General features: G+C 34.6%; 2 protein-coding genes across 4 annotated transcripts in view; both read left to right on the top strand.

The window, feature by feature from the left end:
• The first annotated feature begins 260 nt into the window (after window positions 1–260).
• On the top strand, window positions 261–13,498 carry LOC132913199 (fatty-acid amide hydrolase 2-like). Of its 2 annotated transcripts, none has more exons than XM_060971292.1 (11): window positions 261–473; window positions 7,673–7,852; window positions 8,643–8,862; window positions 9,844–10,061; window positions 10,523–10,634; window positions 10,789–10,946; window positions 11,448–11,585; window positions 11,840–11,932; window positions 12,165–12,332; window positions 12,906–13,088; window positions 13,182–13,498. In XM_060971292.1, exons 1-11 carry the CDS (start codon window positions 471–473, stop codon window positions 13,287–13,289), a joined length of 1,581 nt encoding a protein of 526 aa, XP_060827275.1. In that variant the 5' UTR covers window positions 261–470; the 3' UTR covers window positions 13,290–13,498. The 2 variants fall into 2 exon arrangements, with proteins under 2 accessions (XP_060827275.1, XP_060827266.1); XM_060971283.1 differs by lacking the exon at window positions 261–473 and adding an exon at window positions 5,416–5,960.
• A 619-nt stretch (window positions 13,499–14,117) lies between these two features.
• The window catches only part of LOC132913206 (fatty-acid amide hydrolase 2-B-like), an 8,377-nt gene continuing 3,751 nt past the window's right edge, over window positions 14,118–18,743 (top strand). The window contains exons 1-2 of one of the 2 annotated variants that reach the window (XM_060971316.1): window positions 14,118–14,313; window positions 18,517–18,695. In XM_060971316.1, coding sequence (XP_060827299.1) covers window positions 18,522–18,695 — 174 coding nt within the window. In that variant the 5' untranslated portion in view covers window positions 14,118–14,313; window positions 18,517–18,521. Of the gene's footprint in view, window positions 14,314–14,511; window positions 14,543–18,516; window positions 18,696–18,743 lie in introns of those variants that run through there. The other variant, XM_060971305.1, reaches the window with a different exon arrangement.

Raw genomic sequence — 18,743 nt, 5'->3', positions numbered from 1 at the left:
TGATAGGAAAATTGCATCACGATAGTAATTAACGTGGTAGTAATATCACGTCCAGCACAGGATTAAGGGCAACCATGTGTCGTTTAAATGGTACGACAAATTAAAATTAATGGGAAGGCAAAAAGAAAGAAAATAAAAATCGTATGCTATGATATATATCGATTGATAACATTTAAACGAATTGATAAGAAAATCGAGCAATTTACCCCAACGTGGTCGCAAGTGTCTGCACGACGGTGGGACTGCGTATCTGCTGAGGACGGACGAGGACAAAGAAAAGCAAGTGATACTTAGGAGGAATTCGGCCGCCCCACTCGTAACAACTACGAAAACCGTTTTCTTTTTGTACTCGAGTGCCGTGACTATCTCGAATTAGTCTTGCAACTGCCGTTTATCGTATTCGGTCTCCGTCAAATTCTCGTTGCATCGTGCATCAATGCCACCACGTGAAACGCTTTACTATCTTCAATATGGTAAACAGGAGAGTTTTTAATCGGTAGAAAAAATACGATGTCGTGGAATTGATTAACGCAAGAACTAACGCCAACGGAATAACGTATAAATAAAATCTTATCATCTTTTAAAAAATATCCAAGTGTCTTTTGATAACTGTAAAAATAGAAATTCCGAAACCTGTTATGTTTATGACTTTCATTAATTCTAACGTTAATCGTTCAAGTTCGTGCGTTTCGAGTTTCGAAAAAAATATAGCGACGAGAACGTGTACGAATAGGGAAAAAGCTTGTATTAAATTTAATTGCATTTAATTTGTAACTGTTACTCGAGACGAAGCTCCGAGGATCGGTTCTCTCTGTGTGGACAGTGCTTCGAAATAACAAGGATTCGTAAGTCTTATACGACAGGGGAAAAATAGAACAAGATTGTCTATAATTCTTTTGGTTCTTTTCTCTTTCTCATCATTTTTCCGTGTGTTTCTACTTTTTGACGTGATTCCGCGACGAAAAACGACAGGTTGTAGAACGACGATGAAGAGAAACAAGTGAAGCGTAAATGAGGTTCGAGAAAGCGTTAGGCCAACAGACGTTGACACCAGCCCAGAATTATATTTACATCGATATAGTTGAGAATAAAGAATTTTTATTGCTACAAGTTTCGTGGAAGTTAGAGAGAACGTTGGATTTCTAAGCGCTATTTTTGTTTGAAGCGAGTTTCAGGGTCTACGTATTCGTGGGTCGACTTCCTCAACCTTCATAGATTTTTGATTGAACACTATTTTCAGGTAAAGGAATTCTAAGCTGATCTGTTCTTAAATTATTCGGGTAATGTAACGTGTAGAGATTCCAAAGTTTCGATAGGTCAGTAAATTTCAATGTCACGTCGATCATTGCGCGTGAAATCTCATGCAATTCGTCTTGTGGCTGGTGATTTAAAAAAGGAGATCTCTGTGCTGCATATGTATCGAATGTAATATATCAAATAGTCCTGAAATCTTAGAAAAAACTAGTTAGAATGGTATATGTGTTCTATTAGAAAAAGAAAAAAATAAAGGTCACTTTGAAATCTTGGACGCGCATTTAACAGAATCGAAGTTAACAGATCAAGAAAACAGAGAATAGGAATTGCATTATGGTAAATAGAGCTCTGAGGCTAACATACGAAAATTGATTTCTGTGATTATGAAACTGGCGAAGCAGCGATTACCGTAATTGAATCTCTGCGGGTAGAACAATGTTTCGAATAACGTATCATGCAATTAAGTTAATACGTGTTCCATAACGTGTACTCTTCGTAAGAACGTAGCCTTGTTCCTTAGTCTAGCTTATTATGTTAATCGAGTCATTGATAAAACGAAACATTTTCATTGGTATTTGTTTAAATTCGTATTAATTGCAGATTGAAATTTATATCATCAATGTCAATTACGCTGTTTCACCTTATAATATTTACGACATAATCGTGCTTTTATGAAACCATAAATCAAACAAATTATATCAAAAACTAAATTAGTAATGTAAAAATATATCATTTGCATTATCATTAATGCACAGCTGCCCATTACCGTTTCGTTTGTATAACATTAACTACAGTGACAATTCTGCGAGTTTCCACCGAGAATTGAAAATCAGATACGAAACGCGTCGGAAGCGTCGTTCGTCGCGTGATATTGGCGTTCAAACTTCGTTGTCGGCTAAATAACATTCATCAGACATTGTCTGATCATATACAGAATATTCTCCTGTGAGAATTCGTCGTTACCGTTGTCACGGAAAGCACGAGTTTGCGCGTCACGTTTCATTCAAATTTAGATTAATCGAATTAGTTAAATTTTCGGTGATACGATTAGAATGAAATGGACACAATAATTTGTTATTTAGTTTTATGGATATATATATAATCTGTAATCGAATGAAATTTAATCGACTATGACAGAATAAGATCTAAGCACGAAATTATTACGAGTTCTTTCATCCAATTATTTTCGATGAAAATTATTGACTTTTTCTTTTTTTTTAATGTACGAAAACATTCTCTCGCGCGATAAAAATATTATCTCGATATCCGCTAACAATTTGGGATGCAATTCGTACGATTGCGACGATTTACGATGGATCTGCAATTAATCTTGATCGTCGATAATGAAATATTGACTAACAAACTACATCGTTAAAACAAAGCCATTTGGAAACTGTTGTTATTCAATTAACAACTCTTATGTAACTACTGATCTTTAATGAAGTGCGATGAATTATTTGTGATTTTTCACAGATTTTGATCGCGACGTCTCGTATTCGACAGATGCTTTCTGACAATTCTGTACACGAATGGCGCAAAATAAGTTACGACTAGTAAACACCTTTGGAGTAGATCGAGACGATTGCATCATGATTCAATATTTATTCAAATTTTCGAATGAAAAATCTACCTGCGACACGAAAATACGCGTCAATGTCGAGTGGATGATTTTTCAAATAAGTCTGACATATTCATAAATAATTTATATTTTTAAATTTACAACAATAATAGACGCAAACGAATCTACGAATGCCATCGAATAATCTCTGGAGATCATTTCACGTTTGCTCAAAAGAAGATGGAAAATGTCACGTTTGACAAAATTAACACCATTATGGTTTGGCACGTAACAAAGCTTTTGGGGAATAAGAATCTTTTTACAAAATTTCACGATTTCCTGTTTCAAGAAATTTCATGCTCTGTTACTTAATCTTATTCGGTGTTACGCGGCGAAATAACATAGAAACACTCTAGTAAACGTGCTCAAGGAAAGAAAAAGACTGCGAACTGACTTATTTCTTAATTTGTTTAATAATTAATACTTAGTTGCCACCTCGATAATTACTTCTCGTTTCGTAAATAGCAAAGTTCCATAAACGATAGTGTATATATCGAAGATTATTTAATCAAAGTGACTCAACGTTTATTTGACAATGCAGAGGATGCCTAAAAACGTATATTATTTCTTTCCGCGAAGAATGACGAGAAGATTTAATCTATGCAGACAAAAATGTACGACCGTGCAAAAAAAATAAATATTATGCAATTGTATATTACATGGGAAATTCATTTCCTTTCTTGAAATTTCTCTCGAATCGCAATGGAATCGTGTCAAAGAAAGAAAATGAAGAGAAGAAAGGAAGAAAGGGAAATGATTCGTCTCAATCGTGCGCAGTACGTCAGACGAAAAAGAGAAGAAGAATTGAGAAATGGCCATAACTCAGCATGAAGACGAACGAGCCAAATTGACATCACTTTCTGGTCTACACGAAAAAGAACAGGAAAATGATCATAAAAGCAAAAGGATATATCAATTGAATGAATGAATTAACCATTTGTATAAATTCTAAAAATAAGAATTATCAAGAAGCCGCAGACGAATTTATCAGGGATAATATTTTTCTGCGAATGAAGATAATGAGATATCTAGGAGGAAAATTGAAATATCAAAACATACAACAAAGTATATAGAGCCTAGGAATTTGTTTGTTTAATTCCACTTTAATATTCGAATATTTAACTCCGATTTAATATTACAATATTTATTTATTATTATTTTCTTAAATATTTGATTGGATCGGGAAAGAAATTTTATCCGGATAAGTAAAAAATTGATATTATAGATATTACAAACGATGAAAATCTAAACGTTTCTTCGATCAAACGACACGAACCTTAATTATTATTCCAACGAATGGGAATAAAATTCCCATTCAATTATAATATTATTGAAACATCTAAAAATGATCATCTATTCGTTAACTCATTAGAGGACTTATTGATTGAATTCTTAGCAAAAATATCGGACGTCAATGCCTATTACATAATATGTTGTACGAAATATTATCTTCGTCAAATATTGCATATCTATCCATGAATATATTTTTTTTGTTAATGATCACTAAATTATGGAGTACGAAATATTCTCTTAAACATCTTACTACATTACTCATGCTCATTAGTATGTAACACTTTACTAATAATATTTGCATTGTTAAATCGGTATCCTTTTTTCTATTTAGCCACGTCAAAAGATCGCCGAGGGTTTTACAAAACGCCCCACCACGATGATTTTTCGCTTAAGTATGCCACTTGTGCGCCAAGACCGTTTAGTCTGAAACTATCAACCGCTACTCTACTTACGACTACCTAAATAACGTAACGGTAAAAAAAGAAAGATAACAGAAAAAATAGTGAAAATACAGGTGTATACCTTCACTATCGTACATTAAACGTTCGGACATTCCAAATTATCGTTGATATACGAAACGTAGGTACATTGGATAAAGCTCTTTGATCTGATATTTGCTGCTCATCTCACCTAAGGCAACCATATACCTATGGTTAGTAGTCATCGATGAAAGCAATGATCGATATCAATTAGTACGAATAGAAGAGCATAAAATTAAATGAAATAAATGAAACTGAAAGCTGAATGAGAATCGCTTCTACGGAAGTTACACCTACGTAAGTTAAGTGGCTTTAAAAACGTATCTGTCCGATGTTGAGATGTTAAAACGTTCGAAATACGCTTGCGTTCCTCCATCACGTTCTGAAAGTTTGTTCAGATTTTATGAAACGTCAGCTATTTCTTTGATATAAATATGAAGCTTGATCCACGCTGCTGTGTATCGTTGTGCCTTGTTTCAATTTCAATTTAGGAGAACGTTTCTGTTTCATTCGAGTTACAAGCGAGAAACATCCTTCGTATAATGTCGAGGATGCAATAAAAATATCAATCTTCTTCGACTGGATTGTACCGAGTGTTGAAATACTGCACGGCAGTGTATACAATATGTAGGTACGGAAACATAGACGTTCGATTAAAATTTTACATCGAAATCGAGTGTATATTTGTAATACGTGAGTGTGATCGATAAAAACACAAGTGTTTATATATTGTTTGTATAAAAGTTTGTTTTACGTGTACTTTCTTATTAGCATTTATGAAAATGCATGAACGTTCATTTACATTTTGTGTTTGCCATTTGTATTGTACATTCAAAGTCGACGGTTCACTATGTGTTTGATAATAAATAATTTGATAATAGATAACGTGCTTTCGTTTCAAACAAAAGAAAAAGAAATGTACGCGGAACAGAAGAATTAGTGAATCTAAATTTGAAATTGTCGGCTTGAAAATGATATAAAATTTCAGTTTGGAAAACGTGGAGATAAGAACACTGTCAAATCGATTTTCAACGAAGGAGATAAAATACGTCTAGCTTCGTTTGAAACCAGAGGATATCCGGAAAAGATGATCGAGATGCGCTTTGACTGTGGATGTGTTTGACTTGATGACAACCAAACTAACTATAATAAATCTAATCAGTGAACAATACGAATCAGCAATGACGTAATTTGTGTTCGTGACCACGTATCGTGGAACAGTTATTTCTACGCCAACGATCGGATAATTCTAATTGAAGAACAAGAGGATGAAACTTCTATGGCACACCCTGCCATTGATGTATCCCCAAAATCTGGTACAGTACCATTTTTTAGCAAATAACGGCGACCTACAACAAATTTCTGCAAACGATTACCCGGAAGAAGAAAACGATCAGTATGATTTCACAAAACGTAGATAAAAACAAAATAAAATAAATAAAAAATGCCTTGTAATTAAAGATATTTCCAAGATAGATTTGTATGAAACAGAATTAACAATCCTGATAAAAATATTTTCTAGATTTTGATATATTTTTTCTTGCCTCTTCCGTAAAAAAATTATCAGCTTTTCATCGTTTTCCTCCATTCGTTATATTTTTTTCATATATAACGATTTCTTTTATCAACTTTTGCCTTCATCGTGTAATACGAGTGATAATCGAAAACCAATGACTCATTAATGGTTAACATAACATCATTTGCAAGTACGGTGCATATAGACATTTCCAGCGGGTTCGAATTGCGGCCGAGCAAACACGGGACAACGATTAGAGAAGAATGTTCTCTTAAAGATTCCCTTTCACGTTCGCCGGTACATGACATTTCCAGAATGTAACGATTCACATTCATAATCGCAATTTTCGAAGTTTGTTAAAAATCCTCGAACGAATGTTGCCAGTAAAAGATATGGTGTATGTAAAATCGAAAAGATCTACTAATGTAAAGAATTACCTAAGACCAATCGAATGTTTAATTACCATTAGCTGCATGTTTAAATTACGTAGAAAATGAATAGCTATCAATGAAAAATATTTTGCACGTAAAATTGAAAAAACTTGGCTGTAATGAATTACCTAAGCTTAGTCGAACGTTTAATTAGCATTAGGTGAATCTTTAAATTATGTAGAGTTTTGCATGTATTGCATTTTGCGTGTAAAATTAAAAATAATCCTGTGTAAAAATTTACTTAAACTTAATCAAGCATTTAACGATCAAAATCCACTAGACGAAACGAAATTACGATCGAACGAAAAATAGATTTAATCCGAACTATTTTCTTTAATATTTATTAAAGATAATATCAAGGTCATTTACATCATTCATCGCAGGAATTTATTATCCGTTTAAATTAAATCTGATTAAATCTATTATTGTATTTATCCAAGTTATGTCATAAGTTCGTTTCTCTTTTACATTGAAAGTCCTCTGTATTTTATAGTCGCTAATAGACGTCGATGAAGAGGAACGAACGTTTACTTAAAACAATGTTCAAGTAGTTTAGCAATAGGCTGTTAATGATTATTACTTTCTATGCCGAACTTTCTCTTGATTGTTTGTTTCTTTCGAAACATTCTTCGAACGATTCTTTATACGACACAAATATGGTCGCAATTAATCGTTGATCGTTGATCGTTAAATTAATTATGCGATAATCATAAGATACTTTGATTCTTCGTCTTACGAATTCCTTAAAATTTCGAAGTGAAAATCCAGTTTGAAATGCGAAAGTCTTGAAAGAAAAATATCTGTATCTGTTGCAGTTCAATATAACGCGTCATTTTATTTAATTATCGTGTCACTAATTTTTATTACCCGCCACGCTCATTTAATGTTTATTTTTACAACGACCCTTAATTGAACTCTCATTATCAGTTTAATGAACTTTCACTGCGAATGTAGATACGGAAGTTTTAATTAATGTATGTTTTTCTACGTCTCGTCCTGTATTATCATAAACTGCGTTAAATTTTCTAATATGTAATATGTAAATATAGCAATTTAATTTTATGTTTCTTCTTTTCTGTAGGATATGATAAACCTAATGATTCAGAAGTTGCTAAAGTACCTTGTTTTTATGCTACGCTGTATCGTGACGCCAATTTTAAAGCTGCAATACTTTAAGAAGCGGAAACGAATACCAACGATCAAGAATCAGCTGTTGCTGATTTCAGCGACAGAAATTGCGCGACAGATTCGCAAGAAAGTGGTGAGGTCACGATAACCGGTCAACTGATAAATACAAATTCATTTCTCTTTGATCGCTAATAGTTTGATCTCGATGATATAATTATCGAGCTTTCCAATTCACCGTTTCGTTTTCATCGATAATAAATTATCAAATTTACAAAACAATTTCTAATTCCATTTTCGGAGAAATTTTTTTTCGCCAAATAAATTAAAAATTTTTTTTCCGATGCACAAAAATCTTCTTCGAGATTAAGCTGGAAGTAGATGAACGAAAGAATAATTACGATCTTATTTCTAACGAATCGCAAACGATAAAAAATATCGGCTCTAGCATGGTAACCGGACTGGAAGATATTCGGCTAGAACGATACCTTTTAGGTGTTTTTCAGCTCGCTGAAGCCGAAAATTATGGTCGTTTTTCACTTTTTTCAAATTTGCTACTCTTCAACTATTCTATGACTCTGTGCGCATTTGACGTTGTCACGACTATCGGATTAGGATCGAGTTATCTTCTATTTTTTCCCGCGATCGTACAGAGAGCTATAAACGGTAAAGATAACACGGAAAATTGGCATTTAAAGCATTTGAATTGGCTATGCCACTATTTGTCTTGCCGCTTATCGCTCTGCACGTTCACGGTCTTACGCGGATTTCTTTCTGGTTAAGACCAAATATTCGTAACGCCGAATTTTCTGAAACGTGTCCAATTTTCGGCTCTAGCGACCTTAAAATGTCCGCGAAAGGACACATTCGCATGAAAAGTGTCGCAGTCCGGATACTATACTTCATCCAAAGTATCTCTTTCGTAGATCAGCAGCGAGGAAGTGGTAAGAGCCTATGTGGAGAGATGCACGGACGTAAATCCTGTAATAAACGCTATCGTCGAGTCACGTTTCAGCGCAGCCATTCAGGAAGCGCAGGAAGTTGACAAGCTCTTAGCGAGCACCACAAAAACCGAGGAGGAACTTGCTTGTGAGATGCCTCTTCTTGGCGTGCCCGTAACCGTGAAAGAAAGTTTCGCCGTTGAAGGTTCGTCCAATCTTTTTTAACCGGCCAGATTTTCGTCTAGACGAAGACGATTGAATCGGATTAATCAGAATTATTGAATACAGATTTCACACAGCTTCTTCATCGCAAGGGAAACTACAGCTTGTTTTTAAAAACATTCCAAATTCAAATATTTTGAAACTATTTTCAGTTATATTGTGTCGTACGCGTAATTTGCCACGTATTTATGTAGTAAAATCGGCGGTTCTAGCGTTAAAGAATCCAAAAAAAAGAAGAAAGAAAGGGAATTCAAAAATTTCCTTAACATCGAAGGCAACAGTAGTCGAAACGAACGAAAGAAATCTTCGTGCGATACTTTTCATTTCAGTCACGGACGGCAACGACTTATTCGCTCCCTACTCTCCGGTATTTTCTTTTCCTTTTCCTTGAGCAGTCACGATTAAACAGGACAAACAAACATTTGCATACAACGATACTGATTATAAATGGAAGGTGAACCTATTCGAAGCAACGTCGATGATCGTTCGTGTTTCGAATGCGATGTACGAAAGAGCTCGTAACGTGTGTCTCATACGTTTCTTGCATTCTCGTTTCCACGTTTTGTCTTTTCACATATTCATTTTCTTCCTTTTTCTTCGTTTAAAACAACAGATTCGCGCAAATGATTTGACTTCAACTCTACATAAAAGAAATCTGTTTAATCTGTTAATTGAGACGGGGTTTTTTATGTAAAGTGCAATTAAAGTTTAACCATTAAAGTCAGTAATTTTAATAAGTTCATCGCCGTTGTAGTTACACACTTTGTCGACAGTATCAAAGAAAATATATTTATCGTTTTACGATTTATCCATTCCTCGATATAATTTACTACAATACAATTTAATTGCCCGATAACAAATAGCATCACGCGCATCGTTGAGAAGTAAATCACGTTCGATTGAAAAAACCGATGACTTATTCAATACGAGTAGAATTAAGTTCATCGAATTAATCCTCTGTCAGGAATGTCGCATATGGCCGGCGTGAAGAAAAAATCTCCACAGAAAGCGACTAAAAACGCAGTAGTTGTTAGCATGGTACGCAAGGCTGGCGCTATTGTCCTTCTCGTCAGTAATACTCCCGAGCTATGTCTAAACTGGGAAACTAGCAACAAAGTTACTGGTACTACTAGAAACCCTTATGACACCAACAAGGTACCTGGTGGCTCTTCCGGTGGCGAGGTTTGTATTTATTTAAACTCCATTCGTCTTATCACAGAATCACTTCAAGAAAGGTGCATTATATTTCTGTATGGAAAACTTCGAGGTCGTTTAGACATCGGATCTAACAGACTTCGCATCAGACTTTACATAAAATGCCGTATACGTCTATCGTTTTCTTCAAAAATAAAATCGACTCTTCCTCTGTTTTATTTCTACTTACAGAAAAAGTAAAGAATAATCAAATAATAATTACAATTATGATACAGTCTCTTTCCTCCTCTCTTTTTGCTTTCTCTTTGTTTCTTGCTCCTTTTTAGGCGGTATAAGATCACAGTCTGATTTCTAATTTTTCGTCTCCGTCATTCTCTCCTTCTCTTCGTTTTTCATTTATTTTCACGTAGCGTAAGATTATAATTCGCCGAATGAAAATTATAACGTGGCTTTGCGGTCTCTCCTTTCCATTCTTTTTTTCTTTCCAGGCAGCACTAATAGGCTCCGCCGCCTCCATCGTGGGCATCGCGTCGGATGTTGCAGGTTCTGCGAGGCTTCCGGCCATGTTCTGCGGTATTTTCGGTCACAGACCCACGTCCGGTAAATCCTGACACTCAGAAAAATATCCACTAACCAAACCCACGATCGTTTTACAAAATCTTCATGGAATACATATTCCTGTTAATTACATATCGAATCAGAAAGGATGAAAGATCAGAAAATATCATTTTCACCGTATAAATTTGCTTTGCAGATCTGGTCCCTACAGAGGGCCATAAGCCATATTCCCATGATGAATCATTTACCCTGCACTGTACAGCAGGAACGATGGTCAGATACGCCGATGATTTATCTCTTATGATGAAGATAATGTGTCAGTCTGAAGAGACGCGGAAGAAGTTCGAGCAGAAGGTTGCTGGACTCTTTATACTACGAAATTTTTGCGCCGTTAAATTCTCAATTCTTTTGTGTCTTCCCGTAAACAACCAAAGATTGCGGTATCATTTAATTCTCAACCGGTACTTTAAATTATGCACTGACTCGGCAAACTAATCCAATATTAATCGCAGAAGATATTTATGGACGTATTATGTCACAAGCAGTATAATAAAAGCTTTGTGAGAGATGAAGAGTTACGAAGGAATGATCTAAGGTCGGACATCGTATAACTAATTACGGTTTTCAATTATTCGAGCATGTAACGTAAAAACACTTCCATAACATTTCGTTTATAGCATCCACTGCTTTCTTCACAGTAGTTTTATTTAACAGTAGTTAACATTTTTATAAAATATCGCATAAAGTACGTGAGAATTTCCTTTCTCATTTTTCAACTGTTCGCGTCTCCAGTGCGCAAAACGTAAATCTCTGATTATCTTCGCTGAATATTTCGTGGAATTTCTATTGCTGTAGGTATGTTTGAAAGACATGAAATTCTTTTACCTGGAGGACTGCTGCGCGGTATCGAACTCTATAGGCAAAGATGTAAAACAGGCGATGAAGAAGCTGAGGATACACATCGAAACGACGTACGGTCTCAAAGTAGAAAAGGTATTTTATCGGTTTAAGTGCTCGCACGAAGTACGTATGTGACCAGTTCAGAGAAGAAATAGGCGTTTGAAATTCGATTTATCAATGAATAGTTTCGAATTCGAAACGAATAAACCGTGAAAGAGTATAGGTTCTAAATCTGGTGATTTTCACGGATTTCGAAATGATAAAAATGAGATGGTTAACTTTAATCAGAAACGACGTATACGATCGTTCTTCCTTAAGGAAACGTTTACGAAAATATATAATTTTAGGCACGATTACCTGCCATGAAATTTGTGCTTAACATGGCATCGCTTATACTGTCGGTGAATCTCGACGACATCAACGATGACATTAAATGCGCGGTGAGTTACCATAAACACGTTCAAGCCGGTGTCACCCACCGGTGGGCCACGATCTGCGATTCTATCTGGCGGCGGGGGTCACCGCTGGGTTATATCTTCTTTTTTAATATTTTAATTTATAAAAGTGTAATTTAACGGAAAATGGAACGCGTTAAACCGGTTGTTTAACGCTGTTTAACGTCGTCCTTCATTGAAAGCTTTGCAATATAATTAGCAACCAATTATCGCACAGGGATCGAGTAGATGTCTGTTTGAAGAATTGAAATCAATTTGTGGCATGTCGCAGAATACGTTCTCTGCAGTTACATATGCCGTCATTAAATGGGTATATGATAAATTACCAGAGAGTTATCAACGCAAAATGTCCGCTAAGAAGGACGAGTTAAAGAAACAATTCGAGGTAAGCAAGTTTCAAGTAAAACTCGATACAGATGTACTAACAGGCTTGAAATAATTTCCAAGAAATTTCCTGCATCCTTTACGACAGTGTCTGATTTCGAGATGGAGTGTTGTTTCTGTTTATAGTCTGAAATAACCCTTTACGTATATGCGAATTTCTTAAAATAAAAGTTGACCATTTTATATCTAAAAACTAACACTTGTTGGTGTACCTTAGACGTAGCTGTTAGTGAACATATTGCTTCCTATTAAAAGTAATATAGTGTTGTTGTATAAATTAGGATAACTGTTACATTGTAGATAGTTTAACGGTACAGAATCGACTTTCCTATTTAGATGACGGGCTGTGATGGCCACGTGCAGCCCTTGCAAGGCTGAAGCCAAAAAGGATGTGCATGGGTGTGTGTGTGTGTGTGTGTAGTTGCAGCGAGTGATCGCGCGAAGACAAGACAGTCTTAGCTGGCGAGCATGAGCGAACGTCTCTTTTTACATAGCAATAAAATAATAGTTCAACTTCCCTTAATAGTCATCCGGTCTATCATCCCTACACTAATTATAAATTTTTTTATTGCAGGAGCTACTAGGTGATAACGGCGTACTGATATTCCCAACGTTCGTATCATCAGCCTATTACCCGCACGAATCCTACACGAGTGTCTTCAATTTCATGTATTTGACAGTCGCTAATGTACTAGGAATACCAGCGACACACTGTACAATGGGGCTCGACAAACAAGGTTTACCTGTTGGCCTTCAAGTAAGTAATTTACTTTGTACCTGTGAAATTCAAGCATCGGAGTAACGACGTTAAGTTAAGTTCATTGCGTAATACGTTACTTGCCTTGTATAGATCATGGCAAACGCGGGCAACGATCATCTTACGATCGCAGTGGCTAAAGAGATCGACAAAGCCTTCGGTGGTTGGCAGCCGCCACCGATGGCCGGGCTGCAAGTTTGATTTTCCCTTTGATCGGACGATAAAGACTTCGATATGAGGATCCATCGTGATGAATCGAGTGTATTCGACGTGATACGATCGGCGAAGAAACTACGGTAACGAACGTGTGCCTCTTCGTTCAAACGACGAACAATCGCGATACCTCAAACGTGAATGAATCTACGATAGAAATTAAGATGTGCAATAAATATAGGTTGTCTTTATAACATGTGGGGAGTGGTCAGTCTGGTTCTACCTTGAAATAATTTAGGAATAAGTCGAATTTACGATGATTGGGAAAGATATTACGAATAAATAATGAAATAAAAATTTGACCTTCGATCGTTGGAGAAATTTGTAACAAGGCGAACGAGCTTTGTCCGAAGCTGATTTAATAAATTAGTTTCTTAATTATCATGCGCGCCAGTTTAAAAAGTTATTAGACGTAAAGTTAATGAACAATCAGAAGAATTGGAGTAAAAAGAATCACATTTGTATTTCAGGATACTCACATCCACAAAAAGATCCAGACTCATGTAACTGATAGTTGATCTAAATAAAATTCATAAAAACAATTTGTGTTTATTTTTGTTACGTAAAAATGCCCCTCCTCGTCGCTCCTTTGCATCTAATTAAAGTTGATCGTACATATTTTGCAAGTAATGAATAATTCAGTAAAGGAATTAAATCATCCACTGGTCAATTTACATAACTTAACGAGCAATGATAAAATCGAATCATTTCCACTTAAACGAGCGTATGACAAACAGCAAAAAACGTCTTTAAGAACAGCTGAGATTGTACTTGACTGCAACAGAGACATAACGGCTATCAGAAGAGCATTAGAATTCGATCGAAGTCGATCAGTTCACTGCAGTTGATTTATTCATCGATGATAGTAAAGTAGAGAACTGTAAGAATGACGCATCTATAGAGTGTTATTTAATAACAAAGAAAGTGAGAATCTTGTTTTATTCGAATTTGTGTCAAAGTTTGCATATTTTCGATAGATACCGATTTTTATTTGGTAGAAGAAGAAAACAAGGTAAGTTCTGCTAAAACTGAACATTTTCTTGGATATTGTGAAATTCTATTAATTGCATAATTAAGAATTTCAAAAATAATTTTATTTCGATGAAAAGCGAAGACCACGTCTATTTTTTTTTTTTTTTTCAATTGAACAACACATCTTTTTGTGCACCATCCCATGGATTTTTTAATTCTCTGCAAAAAAGTATTAAGGTATTTGAGGTGAAAAATGATTACTTTAAAAGGTATTTTAACTTTAATTATTCTTCTTATTCTCTGAACTAATTATTTTTCGATCCCAAGTACTCTGAGTACCTTCTTGTAGAGAATTCAAAAATCCACCGAATAGTACATAGGATGTGTCGTTTAATTTAAGAAATTAGAGTGACCTTGTAAAAATGGTTATGTGCATATTGATCTTGAATTATATATTCAAATTGCTGTTATATTCTCCCAGAGTTTATTGGATATTTTATTTACCTGACTGCCTCATTTAGAAGATAACCTGAAGCAACGATATACAGAACGTTAATTGATTTAAGATACATCCGTAACCAAAATTTCTTCCACGTTCAAGTACACAGCATGCTCGATTATAAGTTAAAAAAATTTTAAGATTGATCCTTGAAGCTAAAATAAGATGAAAATCAAGAATAAAAAATTGCATCTTCGACTTTGCGTTTTAGTTATAAATAACTAAACATTAGCTGCAATATCCCTGTGCGGGTGCACAGCTTCTTACACGAACGAAGGTGGGTCAGCCTAAACAGCAGCGTACACAAGAATTCACAACAAGTGTATGTCGTAAATAAGAAGATTATGACATTTAAAGACGTAAACATTCTGTGCGACCTTTCGTAAGAAAAATGGTAGATTAAACATTATACTGCCTATTCGTTAAGATCCGTGACAGCATATCGAAAACCGCCTCATGGAATTCTCGAATAGAGAGGATTAACGCCTCAATGATTTTTTGCTCCCATACATAATTAATAAATGTCTAGGCTGTTTACAAAAATAGCGATTATGTAAACGAAAATGCAACGAAAATAGCGATTATTTAATACCAAAAATAGCAAACATAATATATAATAAGCACGATACATACATGAGCATTGTACACGCTGCATGCCCAAGTCGTTCGCGTTGAAACTAAATAAAAAAAAAAACAAAGAAAAAAAATACAGGAAATTAAAGAGTTCAAAAAAACTAAAAACGAAAAGGCCCAAACAAATCATACAAGGGAATAACATAAACCTATACTAAATCGCTATATAACATAACCCTGATAAAGAAAAGAAGAAATTGACCTGCATGTGATGTTTACGCGTCTATTTGCCAAAAAACTATTTTCTTCAAATTATATACCTCTGAATGGCATAACAATTACAGTTACAATATAACAAACAAGTGTTTTAAGTAACATTCTGAATATATTGGCCGTTTACAACAATCTATTCGGAGTAATAAAAAACTGATGTCATTCACATTTCATTTAACAAAGGTTATCAATATTTATAACGAAAGGATGGAATATAGAGAGAAAAATTTCCTGAACATAACTATTCATCACGTTATACCGATAAAAATGTAACTAATATTTATCGTAAAGCTAATTACGTCGTATACATGTTATTTATTGTCGCAATCAAACAATGAAAACCGTTACAGAGGAGATGAATAAAAGAATTATTAAGCATATAAGCTGATAACGAATATTCACGTGTTGGTCTAAAGTTCGAACCGCACTGTCTGACCATGTTCAAGAACATTGTTTGCGAATATATTTATTCAATGGGGATCGACCTGTAGGTTAACACGTGAATATTCGTTATCGGTATCCTTAATAATTGATTGCCTTTTTAGAGAACTTGATTGCGAAAATGATATTTCGGAAAAAAGCACGATACGAACGAGAAAATGTTTCAAACATATCATTTATTTCTCCATCAAGATCTTCACGGAAGAGATTTAAAAACTCGCATGGATTTTTCTCAGTAGGATAGACTTTTCACAAAGATACGAAAATAATAGATCATCTTGTGAAAGAATCTTGTTTCATATAGAAAATTAATTGATTAATAAAATATTAAAATAAAAAATATTGAAACACATTAAAGAAACATACTGAAACCGGGAAATTTATCGTATTTTCCTTACAAATTTATTACTTACGAACCAAAAGCTCGAAGCTCATTATCGGATATCACGTAGATATCACGTAGATATCACGTAGATATCACGTACGAGAAAAAGAAAAAGACGTGGAAGTCAAAGATTGTATGGAGATTGCACATTCACTGCAATGAGAAAAAGTATTTATAAGAAAATCGTAGACGCGACGTAAGAACATTTTCGTTTACGGGAAAATACTGCGAAACCTTGAATAAATTGACAGAGTGTATAAAAAGTAAGTGTAAAAGATACCGATTTGCGATCTTATATCTCTGGATCGATGAAGATTTGTAATAAAGAGAAGTTCATGTAAAATTGACCTTGATCATGATTTCCAAACGTTTTTATCGCAATATATCTCACTCGTCACGAGGAACGGAAGCCTGAAAGAAACTACGAGTCGCAAACACTTTTCCTGGGAAGAAATGTTAAAGTTTTAATAATTCTTCGACTGATTTTATTCACGACGTGTTTAGATGCCACTGTTCACTATCGTAGCACGTAGATGCTCCGGGTTCGTTATTATGCATGTATATGTGTATATCATATCTTCCTTTCTCTCTTCTACTTTTTCTTCTTTTCTTCTTTCTGCCTATTTAAGCAGCCTCGACCTCTCATTTCTATTTTAGCTAAGTTCTTGTTCAAGATCACATAGTGAGCTTTTATTTTGTATCGTAAAAACCACATTCAATCGGATGCTGTAATTGTTTAACGGATGTGATCTGTTTGTTTGAATAATAAACAATTTCTTCATCGAATCTCATAAACAGAGGGATCATACGTGAAGAGCAAGTGTGCATTCTATCCACGGTAATTCAAATTTTTCATTCAAACATTGCCGTACCGATGAAGCGAAGACTCTACCGTGGTGTATAGTAATCGGTCATGTAATTCGTTTAAGAGATACGAACGTAAAAATCGCAAACGTGTCGTTGTTATCTTTGTAGATAAAAAAATAGGCCAATAATACCTGTTTACAGGAATACATTTACAGTGAATCGTTCTTTTCTATAATTTTTTGACCAAACACTTAGAAACTGGCGATATTATATATTTCTTCTTCCTTGTCTGCCCCTGTTCAGGTAATATTATTAATGAAATTTCACGAATCATAAGTGACAAATTATTAGAACCAGTAAATTCTCCGCTATAGTCGAAACAATTTCGATAATACGACTGACAAGTAAATTTGTAAGTAAAATTTACAGGCTAACAATCGTTCGACTCTCTTACGTAAATCGTGAAATTATAGAAGAATAGTCTATAAACTACAAGCTTCCCACGAAGAGGTAAATCGCGTGTCAAATATGTCTGATAAATCGTATGTCATTGTTGATTTAAAAAAATAATTATTCTGGTTTAAAATATGCAACGCGAAACGGAAGTATCCAAGACATATGGTGCAAAATTCACAAAAAGAAATTAATCTAACGTATAACGTACACCTTGTGATGTTATGAATATTTATTAGTTTTTTAAATGCGAGAAATCGATAGAGTATGAAAAACTAGCAAATTGATCGTCACGTGTGGCAAATAAGAAAGACTTAAACGTGTATGTTTGTTCTTAACGAACATATTTCCTAATAAAAAGTGCGTTTATCTGAACTTGTCAATCAACAAACAGCTTATGTAACTAGAATTTATGTAGAAGCGTAATAACATTGAGTTGGCAATTAAGTGATTATGGATTTTATATATATACCAACACCATATAAATGTATAATATCGCCTATTGGCAAAACCCGCAGTCACTTAATTATAAACCCAATACATATTCTCGTTTATACAAAGTGCGGTCGCATAACACGTACAAGCGGGCATGGGATGATCCCCTTGAAAAAATAAGAACAAAATATGCAACAAAATTTGTTCATTTAAGATTTAGTTTTCGAAAAAATCGAGATTGAAAATTTATCAAGTATAATTGAACGTGGCTAATTACGGACAAGTACAATAGAATACTATAAAAAAATCATTCCATTTCTCTAATTATCCTAGTAAGCTTAAAATAGCAGCTTAATAAATAAAGTTTCCTATTGCAGGAAAGATGATAGAGCCACTCATCAACCTAATAGTAATTTTGGTACAAGTGATAGGCAGCATTCACAATTTTGTACTCATGGTTATTCATTGGAGGAAAAAGCCGAGTATACCTCCAATTAAAAATCCACTGTTAAAATTAAGCGCAACCACGCTAGCCAGGAAAATCAGGAACAGAGAAGTAAGGAAATTAGTAGAAATGATTTCGTTCTGATCAATTCATACACAA

Source organism: Bombus pascuorum, chromosome 1, assembly GCF_905332965.1.
Source record: "Bombus pascuorum chromosome 1, iyBomPasc1.1, whole genome shotgun sequence".
NCBI classification, from domain to species: domain Eukaryota; kingdom Metazoa; phylum Arthropoda; class Insecta; order Hymenoptera; family Apidae; genus Bombus; species Bombus pascuorum.
The sequence above is the reverse complement of the archived record's forward strand: the minus strand, read 5'-3'. Positions and strand labels throughout refer to the sequence as shown.